General features: G+C 45.2%; 2 protein-coding genes and 1 non-coding gene across 6 annotated transcripts; 2 read left to right on the top strand and 1 right to left on the bottom strand.

Moving 5' to 3' along the window:
- The first annotated feature begins 20 nt into the window (after positions 1-20).
- Positions 21-2167, top strand: LOC124186833 (protein YIF1B-B). 2 transcript variants are annotated; one of them, XM_046578871.1, is made up of 4 exons: positions 21-219; positions 469-575; positions 662-1000; positions 1129-2167. In XM_046578871.1, the coding sequence occupies exons 1-4, from the start codon at positions 189-191 to the stop codon at positions 1672-1674; spliced, it is 1023 nt and encodes a 340-aa protein (XP_046434827.1). In that variant the 5' UTR covers positions 21-188; the 3' UTR covers positions 1675-2167. The 2 variants fall into 2 exon arrangements, with proteins under 2 accessions (XP_046434827.1, XP_046434828.1); XM_046578872.1 differs by lacking the exon at positions 21-219 and adding an exon at positions 232-253.
- A 346-nt stretch (positions 2168-2513) lies between these two features.
- Positions 2514-2585, bottom strand: Trnac-gca. Its single transcript has one exon. It is a non-coding gene; the product is annotated as a tRNA-Cys (tRNA).
- Positions 2586-2744: 159 nt separating this feature from the next.
- On the top strand, positions 2745-13501 carry LOC124186827 (ankyrin repeat domain-containing protein 35). Of its 3 annotated transcripts, XM_046578859.1 has the most exons (15): positions 2767-2805; positions 2918-2993; positions 3824-4125; positions 4393-4727; positions 5501-5777; positions 6797-7045; positions 7367-7800; positions 7953-8797; positions 8957-9896; positions 10161-10702; positions 11381-11707; positions 11767-11843; positions 11939-12093; positions 12547-12617; positions 12685-13501. In XM_046578859.1, the coding sequence occupies exons 3-15, from the start codon at positions 3866-3868 to the stop codon at positions 12874-12876; spliced, it is 4704 nt and encodes a 1567-aa protein (XP_046434815.1). In that variant the 5' UTR covers positions 2767-2805; positions 2918-2993; positions 3824-3865; the 3' UTR covers positions 12877-13501. The 3 variants fall into 3 exon arrangements, with proteins under 3 accessions (XP_046434814.1, XP_046434815.1, XP_046434816.1); XM_046578858.1 differs by having other exon boundaries at positions 2745-2993; XM_046578860.1 differs by lacking the exon at positions 2918-2993 and having other exon boundaries at positions 2788-2805.
- The last annotated feature ends 295 nt before the right edge of the window (positions 13502-13796 follow it).

Raw genomic sequence — 13796 nt, 5'->3', positions numbered from 1 at the left:
TGGTATTTTCATTTCGGTAGTTATAGTGGTGGATTGTTAAAAAAGTATGCGATAAAGGGGCGACAGCTTCGCTCGAAGAAGCTCGTAAAAACAAAACTAGAATTAAAAAAACAGAGAACTGTAAATATAAGGAAATCGAATAATCCGTTCACATTCTCTACCAAAAACCATACGCCGAAACAACAATCATGAATTACAATCACTCAGGAGCTCGCAGAGGTACGCCGAGTGTTATTAATCATCAAATCAAAAAGTTTCGTAAATTCATTCTTAATTGTCAATTGTCGTCACACCCCCATCTCCACGTCATCATCATATTTCCTACGTTTCTCTATCCCTCCTTCTATCATTCTAAATCTATCAACATCTCGCAAGTCTGGATGACAGTTGTCTCCGCAAGTATACAGGTTATGTTTTGCAATTCTATATCGAACCCTTAACATCTAATACGACTAATTTCTCCGCTAGGAAAACCGAAACGAATGCTTGACCCGTCGGTCGGTCTTTCTTCGCCAGCAGTCGCTAGCCCGACCCTACCAATGGCGCAAAGTCCTTACATGTACAACCAGCAGCAGGTGAGACTTTGCGCGTCATCAGATCAACGACGATAACATAAATCCGAATGTTCTTACCAATCTTGTGGAATCCTGTAAATTTTCAGATCCCATCGAGCAACGGACCGCAGCCAGACTATGGTTTTAACGTAGCCGAGCAGCCTCCACCGCCCTATGGATTTACCGCAGCTCCGTCGCATCAGCAGACGTATAACCCCAACGAAATGCGTCAGGAGAGTTTTCCTGGTCCTCAATACGCCACACAGCTACTAGCCGAGCCCATCGTCACCAACATGGCTGTTCAGTACGGTTCTGCCTTGGTTGGTTCAGGGAAACAGCAGCTGGAAAAATACGTCCCTGTTACCGCGTTGAAGTACTATTTCGCCGTCGACACAGACTATGTTATTTCAAAATTGGTTCTTCTCTTCTTCCCTTTCACACACTCGGTGAGTTCAATTTGCACTTGGGCTTGAAAATGGCTTCCGTTACTTTGGAAGTAGTTATATTATATATATAATATACATTTTTTACTAGCAAAGTATTTTAAACACGCCTATTTTTTCTTCGCGTTCAGGATTGGTCGATTAAGTATGAGCAAGATTCGCCGCTGCAGCCAAGGTACGAGAGGAACGCGCCAGACATGTACATACCGACAATGGCGTATCTGACGTACATAGTTGTCGCAGGACTGGCGCTTGGGACTCAGGAACGTTTTACGCCCGAGCAGTTGGGAATATTGGCGAGTTCGGCACTGGCATGGGGTATAATGGAGCTGCTAGTCCACACGATAACTCTTTACGTAATGAACATGGACACGAGTTTAAAAACGCTGGATCTGCTCGCCTACTGCGGTTACAAATATGTTGGGATAAATTTTGCGCTGTTAGTTTCCCTGCCGTTCCAAAGATTCGGCTACTACGTCGTTCTCGCCTACTTCAGCGTATCTCTAGCCTTCTTTTTAGTCAGATCCTTGAAGTTGAGGGTGATTCCCGAAGGCCACAGCTCGTACTCGGCGAGCGGTAACAAAAGGAGACTTTACTTTATTCTCTTCGTAGCTACGATACAACCGGTTCTAATGTGGTGGCTATCATCGCATCTCGTGGCATCGGCGATTGCGTAAGAGGATATAAATAACAAGATAAACGATAAATAAATAAATTTAATTGAATTTAATATCCTTTAGAACAAGGCCTACGAGTGACAAAGAAATGGCCCTATGTATTTATATATGACAATTGATCGATCCCATTGATATAATCTCTTGTGCATTTTTATAACATAAAATATATAAATAAACGCCTCGCAAGCGACAGTGAGAGAACGAAACAGTGAGAGAGAGAGAGACAGTGAGAGAAAGAGAGCAACAGCAAATGTTAAAGAGCGAGGTAATAACGAATAATTTTCGAATTACGTACTTCTTCTTTAACTCTTCTCTTACATCTTATACTGTACATAATTTTCTACCCATTTATACATGTATTTGTATCTTCTTTTCAAAGTTACTCGAATCCCAATCCTTTTCGTAGCGTTTAATACCTGCCCTAACAACAAAAAACAAAAAAAAAAAGAAAATCCGTTACTTGGTAATCAGTTTACTCAAAATGTTACCAAAACGAGAAAGCAAGAAAGAAAGATAAACTGTTTATTTATCGAAAAATGTATCTAGGTATGTATGTAATATAGAAATATTTCATTTGATAATACTATGAAACAATACATTCGTACGTATGTTATGTATTTATACTAATTATCTGATCAAAAGTCCTTTTTCTTTTCTTCCTCATAAATCGAACCAATACAAAGTTTATAGTTTAAAACTTAAAATTTAAAGCTAAGTTACAGAAAATCATTGGATGCAGCGTAAGTTTGAAGAATTTTATTAAAATAAGAAAAAGAGCGTGACGCAACGATCGGCAATGCTTTATCAAAGCGAAAGAATCTGGAGGTAAAAAATTCGTGAGGGGGCACCCGGGTTTGAACCGGGGACCTCTCGATCTGCAGTCGAATGCTCTACCACTGAGCTATACCCCCAATTGATGTGAATGAGAACCACCGAGTACTAGAAGTCGGCAGAGGTATATCAGTGAGGTTGGTAACCAGGCAACCCTTATAAGCTTTGACAATTCTTCCCTCCCCCCCAGCGTTCATATCTAAACAACGGAAAGTAGCGGCAAGTGGTGGCCAGTGCGCTTTCGACCGCCGAAAGGGGTGCCACGCTTGCAGATCTTGACAAGTAACACATGTACTACATGTAAATGATGATTAACTCCTTTACTTTAATTATTTAATTATAATCCGCGATGAACGACCACGATTAAGTACCGTGGACGTCGGATCAAATTGTCTTCCTACACGTTCCGCAGTGTAAAACTCATCATGGGGAGAGCGAGAAGGACAATAATCAGACCCGATCACCGTGCTACATGACGTTCGGAAAAAGTAAGTTGACGAAATTTCATAATTTATATTCATATGTTGTATTCTGATTGTTTAGATTTAATTTAATGCAAGTTTGATTATTATTACAGAACTATCACATCAGCTTCTTATCAAAAAAATTAATAAAAGTACAGAAAAGTCAGGCGTAGAATATTCTGAGCAACAGTTCACGCGACGATGGATGGCAGATTTTTTTTATCCATTATACATTAAAATACTGCACGTGACGTATAATAAGTAAATTACCTACAACTCGGATGACGTATACTTTGAATTGTATTAACGAGACTATGGATAATCGGTGAAAATTATTGATAATAATTGTTATACAGTTATTTGGAACTACGACTCCCCTTGTTTCATGCTTATTTCGGTATATAGAGACGCGTTGGATGATTATGTACAAGTTACACACCCAGCCGAAATCACGTAAATGCAAATATGCGAGACTGAAGAATTCCGTTTTACACGTGCCGACTGACCTTGCCGTGGAGATTGGCTATTAGAGTTCTTTATCGAGCCCGGGTGTTGTGTTAGCCGGTCTCCATGGCACCCGCTGACCTGGTCAATCCAGCAGCACGTGGTCATCAAACCATCCATAGCCGTCGGTTATATCGTTGTACATTTATAATCGGGCATCGGGTTGACTCACCCCGTGTATAATAGATCGTCCTTACATAGTTGTTAAACTCATCTGCGATTAGATTCGCAGTAGGACATTTCGATCTGTGATAGCGAGAATTGAGGCACCGATTCCTCTGAAACCCGACATCAGTCAAACGCCTTTATTCTGTTGTACCTACGATTGTGAAAAGATGAATTTGCACCAGCTGAAGATCCGGATCCCGTAAACGTTGGGATCTCCATGGGTGATGGACACTAAGACACCGCCGATAACGCAAAAGCAGAACAGCACAAGTCAGCAACACCTCGATAGAACGAAATTCAAGACACCCCCGGTCCGGCACGTACAAATATCACTTCCCCCGTTGACACCGCCACCGAATCGTCGACAGAGATTGAAGACCCCGAACTCACCCTGGGCCCGCGGCTCGGCTGGACCCGGAATATACGCCGCCGACGGGGGGAACAATAATTATCACACTAATCGTCAGTCGGAAAGACCTTACAGGCCAGTATGAGTGACTTAAGAGGGGGGGGGGGGGCAGTTTCAAAACCTCGAACCTGTACAGTCTCCTTAAACTGATTCAATCTAATAATGTTATACCGACGTATCCTCTGATCTCGAGCTGTCAATCACGTTTTATACAGACTTACCGAACTCATTGCAAAAAGACTCGATTACCGACCTTAGACGTTATCTTTAAATAACACCTGAAACGACCTGATCTTTGTTGATAAAATTGTAATAAACAAGAATCATAATGCATTAATACAGAGTTCTCCACCTGGGGGCAACGCCGCTGATGCACGCGTGCCAACAAGCGGACCGATCGCGGGTTCTGCGCCTCCTCAAGGAGCAAAGGGACACGATAGGGTACAGGGACCGAACGTTGAGGAACGCCCTTCACTACTGCATGGACGCGGGTACGGGAGGCGCGGTGGCGTCGGCGGCACCTGAATTGGTGAACGCGCCGGACGCCGAAGGACACACGCCTCTCCACCTGGCCGTCATCGCCGGCGACGCCCAGCTCGTCGCTGTCCTTTTGGCCAACGGGGCCGACGTAAATGCCAAGGATTCCGAAGGGCACAGCGTTCTCCACTGGGCGACCGGTCTGAATTCTATAATCCATATTTACTGACCCCTAATTTCGTTAATTTCATACGCGGGATGGATATGACGTAGTAGTAGTAGTAGTAGTAGTAGTAGTACGGTATCACGAATCCAGGGCAAGATATTGCGTTATACCTACAAAGTCTGCAAAGAAGCGATAAATCGCACGCTGGACGGGTTTCCATCCATTAACTTTGAATTATCCGAAGATCGTGAACACCGAGATCCCATGCGCCAACTCGACAAATGGGTTCGCGTTCAAGGTGGTTAGTTGGTCAGTATACCAGCCCTAGCCCAGCCCCTAAGGTCAGTAGGTCGTAGGAAATTACGTCATGTCGGTCCGCGCGGCGATCAGCAATCTGCACGCGATCCGCGAGATTGGATTCTCGAGATTGACGGGACGTCAAGTCGTGACTCAAACACAAAACTTATATACAAACTCTGGCCGTGCCTGAGCTGTGTTAACTAAAAACCGCCCACTCGACTGGCCCTAGGAAATGGATTTATAGATGTCGACCATTTTAGGATTTTTTCAAAGATATTCATGATTGTGTCCGGTAAAAAATCCGTAACAAATTCAAGGACATTTTTAAACTAGAGTATTTTCAGGACGCGAGAAAAATTCAACATTTTCAGGACCACTGGACACAATTAATATATTGGTCTTCGAAGTCTAGTTCGAATCCATCTTCTTATCCCATGACGCTATCAACTTTCTTCCCGATCATGGCACTAACCCTCCTTCAATTTCTTTGCTTTCCCGACTTCGCAGTATGCGGGGAGGTGGAATGCGTCCGGCTGGTTTTGGCCGCGGGTGCGCGTCCGTCAACGCCGGACATGCGGGGAGGATCGCCTCTTCACTACGCGGCGCAATGCTGCGGAGCTGCGGCTCCGTCGGAGCTTTCAGTGCCGAAAAAGATCGGTCTCAAGGTGCTGCAGTCTCTACTCGACTACGGAGCAAACCATAACGCGAAGGACGAAGACGGCCGTCAGCCAATTCTATGGGCTGCCAGCGCTGGAAGCGTCGACGCCCTTCTCGCTCTCGCAAGGTCTACCAAAACTTAAACCTAATCGGTCACGCCTCGGTAGAATCGTATAACGGTCACACTGGATGAAATTCACCCCATACGTCGAATTTTGCTTCAGAAGTCAGTGCTTAAAAATTTTAAAAACAAGAAAGAAATATATAAATATTGTTTAAGAATTGCAGAAAAAGCTCTCTCTCTCTCTCAGTTTGCCTGGCCAAAATTTATTGTTCAAATATTGTAAAACATCGGCAAAGTTAAAGATAGTAACAAAAATGTCGAAAAACAAGGCGCCAAGAGGATCGTTTCCATGATTAAGGGACTTTTTCCGAGTAGTGTTGAAAATGTTTGTGGATGAAATTCACCCAGAGTGACCGATTAGCTTTAAAGATGTAGCCCTGTACCGTAAACTGAAACCTCTTACACTTCGCGAGAGCGATACTTAGGTCCGAAGTGCCAACTTGTTACTTTCAATAATTCGTTATTGGTCCGTAAACAATTGCATCTATCGGCTTAATAATTAATTCGTTTCATGCCGCGGTGATCTATGATCCGCTATTGAGATATATACCATACAGCTGCATTACGCATCATGTTACAAGGGTGTAATAACCGCGGAGTTTATAAAACTCCTCAACGAAACGTGGTATATGTATAAGTTTCTGATTGACGTTATAATAGTCAATCAAGTCAGTCAGACTTTCACGATTTCGACGAGGTCGGGTCAGTTTACTTGCACGGAAGAATCGGATCGATGATTATATTCGTTGTACACACTGCGCGTACAATACATACATGCATAATGGATGCAGTACGTTATAGGCATGTATCACGTATACATATATGAGGCGTAATGCGCAGGCGAGGGTATACATACCCGGTAAAATTATCGCGTGATGACGATAACAACGATCGGTCATCAACCATCGGCTGCATTATCCGCAACCACCTACGATACGTAGACGGCGAAAATAATGATATTAAGAAAAACATTCCGCAACTCGAATTCAATTGTTGATATACTTTATTGTTTATTCATAAAGGGCGGGAGGATCCGCGGCTGCTGGCGCCTCGGACAAAGATGGTCTGACCGCTCTTCACTGCGCGGCGTCCCGAGGACACGCCGGATGCGTCGAAGCCCTGGTGAACCTGTGCGGTTCGCAGCCGGATCACGTCGACGATAACGGATGCTCGGCGCTTCATTACGCCGCTACTTTGGGCCACGCGGACGCCACAGCGCTTCTTCTCCGACTCGGCGCCGACCCGAACAGACAAGATCGAAAGGGAAGAACGTGAGTCCGAGTTAAGGGGGGGTTGGCAATGAAACGCACAGACTAAGGCAGACGATCTCGGTCAATCGATTAGTCGGAATATTTGATAAAAAACGATCAGGCAAAATGGTCAATCTAAAAACTCAATTAATCGATCGTAGCTGCCGATCAATCGATCAATCGCACAGCACTAATTCTGACTTTCGAACCTTCGATGTAACGACGGTCCGCCTGAACCACTGATTTCTAAAAAACACCTGAACTTGGCCATTCGAGACTTTGATCCGCACCCTAACAACCTCCGTTGACAAAACGCGCAGACGATGACGATTGTAATTCCAGACCAGCACTGTGCGCGGCAGCAAAGGGTCAGCTCGAGACGCTGAAGCTGTTGGCACAACACGGAGGGTCCTTGTACGCGAGGACGGTGCGAGGCAGCGGAGTTGCCCACGAGTCGGCGGCTTCGGGTAGAGTGGAATTGATAAAGTGGCTGGCCAAGAAGCGTCCGGGAATACTCGACGTAGCTACGCACGATGGTCGAACGCCTCTCCACATCGCGGCGCTCCACGGTCACGTTGACGCGTGCAAGGTCCTTCTGGACAACGGAGCCCGGGTTAACGCGATCCTGAGGACCTCGAAGGGCGGGCAAATGACGGCCCTTGACGCCGCTCTTTACCGAGGTCACAGGGACTGCGCAAAGCTGATACAAATGCACGGTGGAACGACGGCGCAGCATGTCAAAACCCGGAAGATCGGAGGCACGATACACTGCAAGGGTGAGTGCAGAATAGGGTGCTTCATTTTTTCAACTTCTTTTTTTTTTAAGTGCAACTCCAAAAATTTTTTAAATGAACCATCCTGGTGCAATGTCTTGCGATGGTGAGTGGAATGCAAAAATGTTTAATTCGAATTCACAATCTAACCACAGAATTGGCGGCTCAGCTGCGGGCGCGAAAACGTGATGGAGAAACAAGCTCGGATGACGAAGAGGAGGACGACAGGGACGTATCACCGAGGATCAGGCGACGTCGGCGACGCCGAGGTTCCCGAGAGCCAGATTTTGACGTCTCTGAACAACGCGAGGAGGACCGAGGCGGAAGTCGGAGCTACAGTGACCAGGAGGAGCCCAGGTTGACGTCGAGGAGGGCCGTGAGGAGTCGGCGCCGTCGGGCGCGCAGCGAAAGCTGCGGAAGAGGCCGGGGATCGCGGAAAAGAAACGCGAAGCAAAAGTCCGGCGGGCGGAACCACGAGTACGACGGCTCCTCGAGCACGCATTCGGGAGAAGCGACGGAGCTCGGATCCGACGAGGATACGGAGAGCGACGGGAGCGCCGTGAGCGAGGACAGTCTCGAGGTGGTGATCGTAAAGAAATCTGTCGAGAAAACCTCGGAGAGGGTCGAAGTGTCGGGCAGGAAACCGAAGCGGACTTCCGGGGGTGAAAAGAGCTCCGTGATCAGGTCGACGAGGTCGAAAACGCGACGTAAAACCGTGAGGAAGAAGTCCAAGGAGCAGAACGATGCCGAGGGAAATGGGAGGCCCGAAAACCTCGAGAAAAGCGAGCCTGAAGCACCGAAACCCGTGAAAACACCGACGAATAACGATGCCGAGGAACGTAGATGCGGAAGAAAAATGCAGTACCAAATTGAGGCTGGTGACAGCACGAGCCAGGAAGCCGTCGAACGCGTTACCGTCACGGTCATGGTGCACAAGGATCATCTCTCGGACACGCCCAAGACTACGTCGATTGAGAGCTCGTCGAGAAACGGAGATACGGTAAATTGGCGAATTTGTAATTCTTTCTTTTTACCTGACTCACCTTTGGTTGGGAATATCCGTCCAATAGTACATTAATTTTCTTGGTTGTGATGAGAAGTTTCATTGTATACGATGTTGAAACATTATTTGATACAAGAAATTTATTCTCACGGTTAGGAAAAGTCGAGTAAGGATCATCGATCTGCGGCGGTAAAAGAAAAAGAGCAAGTGGATCGTGCGGAAAGTGATAACGTAAAACAAGAAGATGAAAAGGAAGAAGTAGAGGAAGAAGAACAGGCGGAAAAGAAAGAGATTCAAGAACAACGTTCCGAAAGTGAGCCGAAAAAAAAAACCAGGCCTCGATCGGCTAGGCCGGGTTCGAGCAGAGGGAAACGCGTGACGTCGGCGAGAACGCGGATGGATCACATACTGGAAAAGGCTGACGAGATGCAGAGCGCGCTGGTGCAAAAAGCGGCCGATCTAAAGAAGGGAATCGAGGAAATGCGGGAACAGATAACCGGAGAAAAAACCGGGGACGATCGTGGACCCCAGGAATCAAGTTCGAGTGAAGAGAAGGTGGCGGGAAAAAACGGTCACGAAGAATCCGACGGTGTCGTGACGCAGAAAGTTACGGGGACACTAGAGGGAACTGAATCAGATCCTGCAGGGTCCGAAAAGAACGTTGCCGAAGAGTCGAAAACCGCCGATTCGAATGGTTCGAAAATCGAACACGGATCATCCGGCGATGCTTCGGAGCACGAAAAGATCTCGGTTGGTTTGGAAGCGAAGAAGTCGATTTCTTTCGAGGAATCTAGTAATGAGAAAGAATCCGAGGATCTGGTTACAGACCAAAAACGATCCGCCGATGATCAGCCTACTCGAAGTGGTAAATCGTCGTCGAGGTCGTCGATCCGGTCGAAAAGTCGACCAGGTACAGCGGTGGACAAATCCGCAGGATCGCCGGACAGCAAGTCGGATTCGAAGTCTGTTTCGAAGCCTGGCAGCAGAATGAGCAAATCAAGATCTGGGGATAGCCGGAAATCGGATTCCGTGAAATCAGTGGACGACGTCGAGTCGTCGAATGCTGCCGTTAAGGAGCGTCAAGAAACGGTGACAGGTATAATTTAGCGGTCCTTGACAAAGTCATTATTGAATTTCGACCTGCTTGCCATCCAAATTGCTTTCACATAATTTTTTAATTATCCGAAGACGATTTGAGGGCCGAGCTGGTCGAAATTCAAAGATGAACTTTCCAAGAACCACCCTAAGGTATATACATAATTGTTAATTACGCTTGGGTACGACTTGCATATTCGCAGTCGCAGTGCAGTGGATAATTCATAATATCCTTAATTTTGTCATGCTTTATTCTCTGCTCAAGAACGATTGGGCGAAATCAAAGCGAAATCATCAGATCCCGATGATAACGAGTCATCGAAGACTGGAAAAGAGCTTGTTGAACACGATGGGAAGTTCGTGGAAGAGGTTAACGATGTCGAGTCCGAGTCTCGGGTTATCGTCGAAGAGAATTCGTCATCGCCACAGGCAAACGCTGAGTCGCAAAAATCCCGGTCTCGACCATCGACGGCAAAACAACGTGGAAAGTCGTCCGGTAAAAGAGGAATTCTACGCCGGGTCGATAGCTCGGACGAATCGTCACCGGCTCGTACTGCGGCAATCGTTGCCGTGATAGAGAGCCCCGAGTGGCCAGAGGACGAGGAAGACGAAGAGGAAGAAGAAGAGGAAGAGGAAGAGGCGATCGACAACGAGATACGAGAAGCGATTGGCGAGTATCCGGAACCCGAGACTGACCTCGACGACAACAGCGTCGGGGTGATGAGGGTCTTGCCGAGCACAAGCGACGAGGAAACCCCTCGAACATTGGGCCAATCGCGAACATCCGGCATCGACTCGCTGCCCCAGGTAAATGGACCAGTGATGAATGAACGAACTTGTTAAAATCACTATTATAGGTATACAGGTATACTTATCCGTAGTTTGTTTATTTACACGGAAAAAAATGTAACGTAGATTTTACATCTGTTAAATTAGTTCGGTTAATATATGGGCAGCACTGTTTTGGGGTAAAATCTACATCAATTGTGGTACATCTACCCAAGCATATTGTAACTCTTGTTATCGGGTTCGTGAATTACTGTAGATTTAACTCCAAAAAAGTGCTGTGCATGTTATGGAAGATGGAGGTAAGGAGAAATATTTCATATGGGTTTGAAACTGAAAAAGTATCCACCCAAAAAGCAACGGATAGTGGTTCAACAAGTCACCAGAATGGTGCTAGTATGCAACCAGGGTTCAATCTACCCTGTAGCCTTTTTTTTTTTTTGAGTGGCAAGTTTTTGCTACAGCAAAACCATTTTAATTGTACTCTATTTTATGGACACTTTTCATATGCAGAGATAAGTCCTTCTAGCCTTCATCCTCCATAGTCCATATATTGACCATAGGAGATGTACAATCTACAATATTTTTCTTTCCGTGTAGTGGTGGAGTCAGTCACCCCATTACACATGGGTTATACGAAAATATGTTGGAAGAAAGAATAATCGACGGGCCTTTGGTTTCATGTCCGTTTTCGCCCAGGTTGCGCCCAGACCGCGAGCCCGAATGCTGAGAGTTCGTAGTCCGGGAAAGAAAGAGGATAGGGCTCGTCATCGTCGGGACAGCGGGGGTCGAGACAGCGGTATCGAGCCGAGTCCGCGGATATCGAAGATACCTCGAAGAACGTCGCGATGCTACCCGAACACCGAAAAGCAGCAGGCGCTGAACATGGAGACGGTGACGAGGGACGTTCAGATAAGTTTGCGCCGTTATCACCTCGAGAGGAAGATATTCTTCCAGTTAATGGAGCTCAAGAGACTTCAGATAAGAAACGGAAGAGCGAACGAACAGGTTCTGGTCAAGCGTCAGGTGAGAATTGCCAAGTATAATAACGCGGGAAGAATCAAGAAGCGGTTTTTATGCTTCAGGTCGAGGCTTTCCACAGGGCCGGAACATCCGGGCCTACGTTGGGGGTGGCCAAATACGATCAGCCGTTGACCTTCAGGTCTCGATTAATACTCACTCGACTTGTACAAAGCGGCTCTTCTAGTACCGCGAGATAATCAACAGCTGGTTATTATAAACTGAACCCTATTCCAGGCACTTCGAGGCTTTCCTCTACGAGCAGTTGAGGCGTCTTCAACGACGTCCGGCGACTCCGGACTGGTGCACGGGCGCCAAGCAATGTACCCAGAAAACCCACCGTTGTCACCACGCCACAAGTGCCTACACTTCGCTTCCGGTCTACACATATCGTACGTGATGTGACAAAAACGCACAGTCACACAAGAACGCGAACGCTGCACGATATTATCCCCGTATTATACGAATTTAGATGATAATTATTATATTGGTAGACTACTTATATCTTGACGTTTAACCGTTTCAGTCACATGTTTTTCAACTCAATATTTTTTCCTAAACTTTGTTACTCGAGGGGTTTTTGGGGTCGCTGATCACGAATCTGATATCAAAATTTGATCACTTCTAAATCCAAGATGGCCGATCCAATATGGCGGATGTAAAATCGAAAATGTTATCAAAATTCTTGTTATTCGGGAGTTTTTAAGGTTTTACAAAGTAACAAAAAGCATTTGATGTTGTAAATAATAATCTGTGATGAGGCTAGGACATGGACATTTTTCAGGTGGGAGACTAAGCGTCCCACTGTGACAGGGTTAAATGTGGTACAGTAATTGTAATTACAGTGGGGGTTGGAGATCGGGGTGGAAACCTACTTCCGAGTATCGAGGGACGAGGAGGACGGGGCCAAATGACGGTAAGTAGGCAACAACTTCTAAATTCATGTGAATTGCAAATTCGCTTAATTGATTTCTATGTTTCAGGTCGAAGTCACCCACGGTGAGAATAAGCAGGTAATCGCGCTTCCAGCGGAAAGATTAGATCGAGGCAAACGGTACTTCGTCACGTTTACAGTACGGGGCGACGCTCAGGACAGAGAAAAGTCTATCAATAAAAATTCCCAACAGCTTAGCGCCGCAGCTGCAGCGTCCCAGAGGAACGCGAAAAGCGTTTAAAGATAAGCGATTTACAAATGAAACGCTGATGAGACAGCGAATTTTTACTACGAAGATAATCAAATATTCGATTGAATACGAAACGCATCGTCAATATAGGTATTGTTGTTACGCGATGATGCACCGCTGATGCTGCCTGCTACGTGTTATAAAACATGGGTATAGTTTATCATAAAATCGTTGTCTCTTATTTCCAAAAACAATAGAAAAGCTTCCCCCGTATAGGAAATAATTTTTATAGATCCGTTTAGAGTAATATCATAACGTCATACGTTGCAGGGACCATATGATTGACGATTTATAATATTATATGTGTATAGTTGACGTAATATAAGATATATTGCGTGTCTGTGTCAGCTGTTTATCTTTACAAAACGGTATATAACTGATAGGTCGTTATTACATTGCAATATCCCATACGTCATGTCGTGAGAACAAAAATATAATCAAAATATATTGTTTAAGAAAGTGTTCAGGAAAACTCAAAATAATATACATGTACATTCACACCTACACGCATATGAGCAACGAATCGAATAATAAGAAGAAAAAAAATCTATGCTGGTATCAAAACTATTCGTAACGTACTAAAAATTAATTGAGAATAATATGAAGAATTAACATTGTGCGGTGTATAATACTGTACCGATCTGCATCGATTGTTATAAATGTGTGAAAAACCAAAAAGAAAAAATAATGTAAAACCACGAAATGATATCGAAATTATAAAAAAATGTTTGTAAAAAGATGATGATAATAAACAGAGAAGCGTACGGAAGAAAAATATAGAAAACGTATCTTTTTCGACAAGAATGAATATAAAAATGAAGCAAAAGGGGGAAAACACATTTGAACCGAGCTTCATCTAAATCACGTTTGATTTTCAAGGCAGCGCTGCGATCGTCGTGTTGTTTGTTATA

This window comes from Neodiprion fabricii, chromosome 7 (genome assembly GCF_021155785.1).
Source record: "Neodiprion fabricii isolate iyNeoFabr1 chromosome 7, iyNeoFabr1.1, whole genome shotgun sequence".
Taxonomy (NCBI): Eukaryota; Metazoa; Arthropoda; class Insecta; order Hymenoptera; family Diprionidae; genus Neodiprion; species Neodiprion fabricii.
The sequence above is the reverse complement of the archived record's forward strand: the minus strand, read 5'-3'. Positions and strand labels throughout refer to the sequence as shown.

Bases quoted from the DNA above. Each gene is read 5' to 3' on its own strand.
- LOC124186833 (XM_046578871.1), top strand. From the start codon at position 189: ATGAATTACAATCACTCAGGAGCTCGCAGAG. The intron at 220-468 runs GTACGCCGAGTG...TTTCTCCGCTAG, and splicing joins TCACTCAGGAGCTCGCAGAG to GAAAACCGAAACGAATGCTT. The intron at 1,001-1,128 runs GTGAGTTCAATT...CTTCGCGTTCAG, and splicing joins TCTTCCCTTTCACACACTCG to GATTGGTCGATTAAGTATGA.
- LOC124186827 (XM_046578858.1), top strand. From the start codon at position 3,866: ATGGACACTAAGACACCGCCGATAACGCAAAAGCAGAACAGCACAAGT. The intron at 5,778-6,796 runs GTCTACCAAAAC...TTATTCATAAAG, and splicing joins GCCCTTCTCGCTCTCGCAAG to GGCGGGAGGATCCGCGGCTG. The intron at 11,844-11,938 runs GTCTCGATTAAT...ACCCTATTCCAG, and splicing joins GATCAGCCGTTGACCTTCAG to GCACTTCGAGGCTTTCCTCT.